The sequence below is a fragment of the Scomber scombrus genome, chromosome 5, assembly GCF_963691925.1.
Source record: "Scomber scombrus chromosome 5, fScoSco1.1, whole genome shotgun sequence".
Classification (NCBI taxonomy): Eukaryota; Metazoa; Chordata; class Actinopteri; order Scombriformes; family Scombridae; genus Scomber; species Scomber scombrus.
In genome coordinates this window covers 23,298,854-23,308,272 of record NC_084974.1, presented here as the reverse complement: position 1 = coordinate 23,308,272, position 9,419 = coordinate 23,298,854, and the positions used below count along the sequence as shown (strand labels likewise).

Genomic DNA, 9,419 nt, shown 5'->3' with positions numbered 1-9,419 from the left:
GCATGGTCCTCTGAACACAGCAACCTCTGTGCCTTATTGACCCTGTGTCACCAGCATGTCTTACCAGTCTGCCATGGGGCATTTCATACCCTTCACCGCAGCGTTTCAGTGCCAGTGCTTCAAGGTGTCTGTGTGTGTCTGAGCACAAGAGTAAAACATGGTGTCTGCTTTTCCCATCATTCACTTTGCAGTCCTAAGCGATTCTTCTTGTGATTTGTCAATAATCCCAAAGAGCTGCGGCAAACCCTGATGTCTCTGAGCCAGGCGAGCCAAGGTAGGGCGCTGAGGGGGAAAAATTCACAGTCAACAGACAGAACACATAGTCCACAAATCATAGGACCACATCAGAGTTGTTCCTCCATATATCACAGCTGTGACAGAGTAACATGATGTCAGCTTCTTTGCAACTGGTGAGAATACTGGAAGTGGGATGAGACTTGTACTGGAACTTATTTGGACACTTTATATGCTGCTGGCCTGTTTTTACAGTTTTGACATTATATAAAAGCAGTTAAAGTACACAATATTCGGTACATTACAAGCAGGAGTGAAAGAAGGACTCAGACCTTTCACTCAAATAAAAGTAGAAACACAACTAAAAATGCTTTCTTACAAGACCTGTATTCAAAATCTTACTGAAGTAGAAGCACAGAAGTATTATCAGCCAAATTAAAGTATCAGTAAGTAAGTAAAAGTACACATTATCCCTCTAGATGGCTGATGTCAATGTTATTATTAGATTAGATAGATATTAGATTTTATTAGTAATGTGGGTGAAAAGTTATAAACAGATTAGTTAATGCCAAAATACTTGTACTCACTGTAGCTCATAGTCTCCTCTGTCTTTACATGCTGTGTCCAATTAGTGATTATAGATTACATGGATTATAGGGGATGAATTTGCTTCGAGAAAATTAGCCTATGCATCTTTATTGGCAATATTATCCACTATATTAATTATTCTGTTTATAGTGTTGTACTACTACCTGCTATTTAAAACGAACAATTAACAAAAGTAACATCAGTAATTGCAGAATTTGTAATTTACCTCTTTTGATCAGGAAAATGGTCTAGTCCAGGGGTCCTTAAGGGGGTCCTCAGCAAAAAAACAACAACATTTATTTTCATTATAATTGCATAAATTATTCTACAAACAACACAATTGCATAATGTATGACTACTTCGATCATACGTTTCATACACTTCCTGTAATAATGCATCTAAAAGCATACATTTTACCAGGTGAGGGTCCGTGGTCTAATTTGTGTCATTTTGGGGGTCCTTGATGTGAAAAAGAAGAAGAAATATAGCTCTAGGCTACTTTATATCAACGTGCATCCACCTCACGTTGTAACACCTGTCCTTAGTAACAACGCATGCGTGTTTTAACGTACGTAGGCAGCTTTGTGAATGGCTATCCTGTATCGTGCCGCACTATTATTGCTTTTTTTCTTTTCTTTCCAGCGCAGCCTGGAGCAAGTTAAACGTCGCAATGAGTAAGCTGGGTCACTACTTCTGTTTTCATGAATATAGATACGGGACACAGCATTAAAAAAAAGGATTAAAACTGAAGATTTAACCTTGAGTCAGTGAATTGTTTTGAAGGTAAATAAGCGGACAGGGTAACCAAGGTGCAGACGACGCACAGCAGGACGTGGAGACATCACAGAGAGAGAGAGAGAGAGAGAGAGAGAGAGAGAGAGAGAGAGAGAGCAGAGAGAGAGAGCAGAGAGAGAGAGCAGAGAGGGAGAGAGACCTCTGAAATCATTACTGTAAAAACAACGTTAAGGAGGAGTAGCTGCCCACATTTGCAGCTTTGTGCGGACTTTTGATGGACTTAAATCATCCACAAGCTCACTGCTGACCTGTCGATGAGGAGCCTTTCAGATTCTGGACAGGTGAGTGCACCTTTATGCTGTGCGCATGCAGGATGTGACACTACAAAAAAAACCTGTAGTTACAAGAGTACATGAGTTAGTTTTGGTAACAAACAGCACAACATCTTCTAGATTATTGTACATCAGCAGTTCTAAGGAGTCATCAGGTATCTCAGGTTACACCCTTTTGAAAAATAATAACTAGGCTATAACCTTTAATCACTTATACATTTTAATCAAGCCCCAAAGAAAAATACTGTAAAAATATATCTGTCTTTATTTTATTTGGGCAATAGTATTGGTACAGCTTTATTATTTCTGAGTAAAGTGTTTGTATATATTTTGATTTTGACAGGTGACAGCTACCAACTGCCCGATGGAGAAATATGAAAAACTGGCCAAAATTGGTGAGGGTTCCTACGGAGTGGTGTTTAAATGCAGACACAGAGACACCGGCCAGATAGTCGCCATCAAGAAGTTTGTGGAGTCTGAAGACGACCCTGTCATTAAGAAGATAGCCTTGCGAGAAATACGTATGCTGAAGGTGAGCAGACATGAGTATCACCTAATAGTATCAAGTTTGCTCACATCTACTGCCACACATGGACACGTGCACTCACACAGGTCCATGCGATCACTGAGTCTGATCTTCTGTAACTTTTGTGTCTTTGTGAGGCACGTGTCATGCATAGTTTGCTATCATTATTCTTTAGCTGTTGTAGTAATTGGGACTGTAACAGTAGAAGTATCTTTAATTAAACATTTCATCCACCGGGTGCTTTAGAGTGCTGATACGGTGTCCGTGTCCTCTGTTGATTATGCAGCAGCTGAAACATGTGAATCTGGTCAACCTGCTGGAGGTCTTCAGGAGGAAAAGACGGCTCCACCTGGTGTTTGAGTTCTGTGAGCAGACGGTCCTCAACGAACTGGACAAACACCCTCGAGGGTAGGTTAGGGGACACACAGGGGTTCAGACCAAGCCATATGATCTATTAAAGTCTTCTTGAGAAAGATTTGAACAAACCTGTTTACACTCTGGAAGCTGTTATGAATTAGAGAAGAAGTGAGATATGTTAGATAGCAAAGGGCCACAAGCAAAACATATACGACACACACACATACAAAAATAAGAGATACTCTTTAACTTGAAGGATCTGTTTTGCTTGCCCTTCTCTATCAATTATTGACTTCTCTTTTCTTCTTCTCTAATGAGTGACTTCTCTTTTTAAGGAGTCATCTATTTGGTTGACCATACAACTCATTTTTTTTATTTGTTAAATGATGGGTTCACAATTTTCTGTCTTAAAACAACAGCCAGGTGCCCATATGAACAGTGAAAGAGTTCTTACTTGGTCCTGTTCATGCTGGCCATAAGAAGATCCCTTTTCAATAAGTGCTTACAGTGTAAGTGATGGGGGCCAAAATCCACAGTCCTTGTTTCCAGTCCTGTCTGAGTTACTCAAATAAAGTGGAAATCTAAAAAATGTCCTCTTTGTGTTTCTCACAGTGTTTTCCTGTTCAGCAGCAGTGGAAGGATCATTTAACAAAGAGAGAATTTGGTACTAAAATTACTAACTTCAAAACCTCATACCAACTCATATTAGCATCAAATAAACTTAAAAACAAGGAGAGCTGTTGATTTTGTCCCTGGTAACTTATACTGAAAGTGCATTATGAAGGGATCTCTTAATGGCCAGTGTCACCAGGCAGCAATAAAAAACATGTGTCAGTATTCATTTTGGCTCCTGACTGTTGTTTTAGGTGAGACGTGAGAAATTGTGAACCTGTCCTTTAAGAGTACTGCCGATGAGAGACAGGCAACAGAGGGAAACGGAGTTAATCAAAAACAGGAAGTCAAGACTGTTGCCAAAAACGCAGAGTGGTGGCAGTGGAGTGAGGGAGGAACAGCAGAGTCTAAAGAAGAAGATAACTCAGATTCTTCTCTCTGCTTCATGATTTGAGCACTCCTCATATAATCTATGGTCACAACATAAGATTTTAGACCTGTACCAATAGCTAGTTGCTGTCTGACTATTTTTTCTTTTTCCCCCTAAGGCCGCTGAGCAGAAACTCTAGCTGCTCCTGAAAACAAAGGCACTGTTGCCGTTAGAGACAGGCCTAAGGTTACCTGGGCGACAAGAGGGCCGTGTAAAGCACCACTTCTTTTGAGAAATCACTGGAATAATAGATGAGGACAACATGACTAGCAAATAGGTTTGCGCTTGTTGTGTTGCTCTTACAACAATCAATATTCATCTGTCTCGTGTTCTCCGCAGGGTACCCGAGGCTCAGCTGAAGAGTATAGTGTGGCAGACTCTACAGGCCGTCAACTTCTGTCACAAGCACAATGTCAGTATATTTATATCTGGTATGAATGTTTTTAAAATAAGTGTTTTCTCTTGTACTTAACCTTTGATTTATTCCCACTTTTTTTTGTCCTGATTTCTGTTTAATTTAACCCTTACATACTGTTCAGGGTCAAATTTGACCAATTTTTACATTTGAGAGCTGTAAAAATATCATATACACATTTATTTTAGCTGGACTTTTCCTAATGTGACCCACAGTATACAAACATTTAAATAAACAGCTTCATTTTTTACATTTTTGTGCAGCTGAAACACATTTTAATATATGCTAATGTACAAAATATGCATTCAAACATGTTGTATTCATCATATTCTATAAATGTTCTACTGGATCATAAAATAGTGATTGTGAATTTCTTTTTTCCATAAGATTAATGAAACAGAAGGATTAATCAAACATTTATTGATGCCTGACGGTAAATTTATGAATGTGAATTGGTGTAGAGACAGTATGTAAGGGTTAAAAACTATACTCACATTAATCATTCCTCCTCTCCATACTGGTTGTGAAGTGATCCTATCAAGTTATAATTGATTATTATAACAGTTAAACACTTGCAAAAGCAGTTTTATTTCAGTGTAGTTAACTCACTTCCTGCTTACTGCTCACTTACTTATAGCTTTACTTGAAATATGTCGTCTAAAGTATGTGTCTTGTTTTGATATCTAGCTTAAATCTGACAAGCTTATTTTCCAGTAAATTAACATTTTCTTAGAATCGACTGAAGCTCTTGATCAGATGGTTTTTATCACGAGTAGGGCTGAGTTTTCAATCAGTAATCTGTACTGCTTCATACCACAAACTATGTGAACAACTCATACTTTTATCTAAAAATGAATCATGTTTCCAGGCCACAGTCTGACTTTGTTGAGGTTCAAATTCTTCCACTGGGAATTATCTGTTGTGACTGTTACGCAGTATACAGTTTCAATATTAAAATGTGTATATGTTTCTGATTCCCAATCTGTCAGCCTTAATATAAGCCTCTTTCTTCCATGTTGCCTAAATCCTTGATGCTGGGCGCTTGTTGCAGTGCATCCACCGTGACGTGAAGCCAGAGAACATCCTCCTCACCAAAACCGGAGTCATCAAGCTCTGCGACTTTGGCTTCGCCCGCATCCTGAGTAGGTCCAGAGAGCCAGAGTGCGTTTACGTGCATTTAGCGCTATTGTGCCTTTAATGACTTATTCAGCACGGAGCCTATATCAGCTCCTGCCGATGGCCTCCTCACTTTCAATGTTTCAAATAATGCATTGCATAGGAAGACCATTCAACCAGTTAGTGCCTCTCTCTCTGCAGTGTGTCTCTGTTTACCCTTCATGCCTTAGGTTGCGGACGGTGTTATGTTACCATATATTAACGTGGTCATTCACCATGCCTTGTAATCCCTTCCTCTACAATGTACATGTTATTTAATGTTCATTATTCAGTATCCAAGTGGATGTGTGTCCCTACAAGTTCATCTCCATCTGTCTGTGTGTCGGTATACTCAGCGGGACCAGAGGATGACTACACAGACTACGTTGCGACCCGCTGGTACCGGGCCCCTGAGCTACTGGTTGGGGACACACAGTACGGCCCCCCTGTGGACGTGTGGGCGCTGGGATGTGTCTTCGCTGAGCTGCTCCACGGGAATCCCCTCTGGCCCGGGAAGTCTGACGTTGACCAGCTCTACCTCATCCGAAAAACTTTAGGTACACTAACAAGAGGTCGTATCAGTAGGTGCTTAAAAGGTGCACTGTTAGACATTTCACGATGGAAGGTTGTATTCTTTGTGTATTCATTGTTCATCAAATTTAATCGCATAATTATCTAGATTGTGTATACAGATAACAGCATTTGAATTCATGCATAAGTCACATATCTTATACAGTAACACACCGCCTCGTGGTTGCTCTGCTTTGCTTTCACTCTACAAATGATTTTCACCAGAGTTAGCTGTAATAGCAGATCGAAATCTACCTTTTCAAGCTATTTTGGTCCAGTTGTTTGGTCCACACTTGAGCACCTTTGACAGCTCTCACAATAGCCTAAATGAGCTGAACATGATGAGGAAACACACCAGAGTTAATCAGTGCCAAACCAGTCAGGTTAAGTGTAAAGGTGCCTTTGAGAAACAAAAAGAAACAAGAGAGAAGGCTTTGCTCTAACATCAAAAGCTCACATGTACTGTCAAAATTATAGCTCAGTTTTAGTTAGGTCTACATTTTTTAACAGAAAAATTTGCTTAAGGTTGCAAACCATTTCTCAAAACATCCAATACCAGGTGAAGATTCTGATTGTTTCATTTCTGACCTCAGGTGACCTGATCCCTCGTCACCAGCAGGTCTTCCGCTCCAATGTTTTCTTCAGTGGAGTTTGTATTCCTGAACCTGACATGATGGTATGAATCCTGTTATCATTGAGACTGCGTGTTCTCAAAGGACACCAATAAGTATGGTTGATGCTATTATTTACTTGTTTCCCCCCTCTTAGGAGCCTTTGGAAAAGCGTTACCATGAAGTGTCACCTCATGCTCTCCAGGTCATGAAGGTCCGTTATGTTTACATGTCATAGAGCTGGACTGATATATTAGCTTAGCACATAAATCAGTATCAGTGTATATGTTGGTACAAAAAAGTACAAGAAGTTGCTGTACAGAAAAGCTAAACCTGCTATATGTTTGAGGTCATTCTTAAATAGTGTTGCTATTACATCGTTTGTCCACTTTGGGCACTGGCACATTCATTTTTCAACAGTAAAATATTTATCTAAGTACACATCTTGATCACAATATAATACAATATACACAATACAATAGAAACACTTAAGTTGGTTGACATAATTATCAGATTTTTCGAAACTTTCAAATACATTGATCAACCTCAAAGCCCAGTATGTGATGACAAACAAGCTCTGAACTGTCACCTCGGTGTGTCTGTGTGTGAGCAGTCATGCCTGGTGATGGACCCCTCCCTCAGGCTGTCCTGTGAGGAGCTGCTGGAGCTGCCTTACTTCCAGGAGGAAGTAGGTGCCAACTGGGGCCGGGAGGGCGAGCGCCCAGGAAGACGACACGACAAAGGCTCCCGACGCAGACAGGCAGGGGTATGAATGCAACCATCACTGTGTCCCCGCTACAGTCATGAATGTGCTTGAGTTTGTCACTTTTTAGTTGCTCAGTCACTGGAGCAATAGCAGAGAGCCAGAGATAAAATAAAAGCTAGGCGAAATTCAGTGTCACAGATGCTCAAGCCAAAATCTGTCTTTTAGTTAGGGCTTTTTACTGCTCGATACATTTAAGGTATTGACCGGGATAACATAGTACCAAATAGTATCAGAACTTCTCCAGTGAAACAGTACCTGCATTCAATTATTTTTGTACTCGAGTCTATTAAAAAAAGGACTAATTGTATGGTCCTGCTCACAGCAGCGTCAATTTAATGTGACGTGTGATTGGCCCTCCACCACAGCAGCTACAATCTATAAAAACTATGGTGGTGAAGTTGTTGGAGTTGGCGGTTCAGTGTGCCGAGATGCTTGAAATATCAAATGGAAAAAAATGGGATCATATGTAGTACTCCACTGGTACTCCACTGGTATCAGTATCACTTTAAGGGTAATTTTTAAAAATTAAACCCAGACCTACTTTTAGTATAATGGTTTCACCCCCTTTTATGCTTGAAAGATGCTATGTAGAGTTGGTATCTACATTTTTATGCTTAGTATGTTCCAGTCAGTGAAAATATGTTACACAGCTTATACCTATTAATCACAGAGGTATGAGGTACGTCTTTTCCTCTGCCAAACATCACGACTGATTCAAACCGACAACATCTGCAGTTCTCTGAAGTAAGAAAGTACCAACTTTTAACAGCCACCTTTCAAGTGTAGAAGATTTTTAAAGGATTGTTCCTCTCACTGTTTTTACATCAGTTGCACCATGCTTGAATATTATCTCACTATTAATGAAAAAAACATGTTAGAGAAATGCACAGGAGAGCGTTCATGTACTTTCTTTTCCTTCTCTCTCACTCTTCCTCTTTCCTGCTCTTTTTCTCCAGGCTCAGTACCTGCCTCAGTTACCAAACAGCAACATCTCACCAGCACCAGACTTCAAGAAACAGGTGAAGCACAAATATCATCTGCCCAACATCTAACAAAAGCAAGGTTTGAACTGACTGAAGAGCGACACATCGTGGCAGAACGGAGACATGCAGGACTCGTTTTCTGCTTTGTGCAATCATTTAAATACAGTCCAATTTAAAGATGTGTGTTGGTGTGAGAGTTGGAAAGTGTATTTTATTTCAGTCACTTTCACTTGACCACAGACTTATTTAATACTGGTGACAAAACAAACTATAGTTAAGGTGTTTACAGATGCAGGTTAGGCAAAAGACAAATCTCACTATAACCAAAGAATGTATAATATGTGCGTTCTGCATTTTCAAAGGTCAATTTAATGGTATAAAATAACTGATGAAAGTCATCAGTGTGCCATCATCACTTGGTGAAAGTGAATTGAGTTGCCTGGTGCACTCAATGACAACAAAACATCCCAATACAGGTAAATACAGGCTAGACAATATGTACTATATAGTACATTGAGATTAATCTGATGAGCAAGATATTCATTAAGACACAATTATGTTTAAATTGTATTTATTTTCAGGAAATATTTTTTTCTAGAGAATTCAAATTAATGCATTAGACAGCTTTAGGCTTATTAAGCATTTACATTTTGTATTATAAAACTGAAAGAGGTGAATATATAATAGAGTTCAATATACAGTACTACACATTTGTGTTAGTTCTTGCCTCAGTCTTGTTAAAGGGAAACTTTGGTATCTTTCAACCTGGGCGCTGTTCGGCTGCAGTGTAATCTGACGGGACAATATCATGCCATCAGTACGTCCATTAAAAGGCTCCATATTGTTATTATGTGTCTGATAACTTTATGGAAAGTAACCATACAGAGATATAATTGTCCATATTAGTCACTTTAGACACAAGAAGATGTTTCCCTTTAGGGTTTAATAAAAGCTACCATGACAGCTGAGACTCTCTGAGAGTAATTTGATGGGTTCTTAACATATTGCAACCCCTGTATTGACATTGATCCCAAGAGCCTAACATGGACATCCAGTCCGTTGCTCAGACACAAGACAGTAATACACAGGAGCATGCATCAACATA

General features: G+C 39.6%; 1 protein-coding gene across 1 annotated transcript; it reads left to right on the top strand.

Annotated features, from left to right (window-relative positions):
* The first annotated feature begins 1,733 nt into the window (after positions 1–1,733).
* LOC133980255 (cyclin-dependent kinase-like 1) lies at positions 1,734–8,847 on the top strand. The gene is made up of 10 exons (XM_062418916.1): positions 1,734–1,898; positions 2,233–2,421; positions 2,702–2,823; positions 4,154–4,226; positions 5,281–5,371; positions 5,741–5,941; positions 6,548–6,630; positions 6,723–6,779; positions 7,179–7,331; positions 8,288–8,847. Exons 1-10 carry the CDS (start codon positions 1,872–1,874, stop codon positions 8,381–8,383), a joined length of 1,092 nt encoding a protein of 363 aa, XP_062274900.1. The 5' UTR covers positions 1,734–1,871; the 3' UTR covers positions 8,384–8,847.
* Positions 8,848–9,419: the final 572 nt, after the last annotated feature.

Coding starts and splice junctions, on each gene's coding strand:
- LOC133980255 (XM_062418916.1), top strand. CDS start 1,872: ATGAGGAGCCTTTCAGATTCTGGACAG. Junction 2,422..2,701: donor GAGAAATACGTATGCTGAAG/GTGAGCAGACAT, acceptor TTGATTATGCAG/CAGCTGAAACATGTGAATCT. Junction 6,631..6,722: donor TTCCTGAACCTGACATGATG/GTATGAATCCTG, acceptor CCCCCCTCTTAG/GAGCCTTTGGAAAAGCGTTA.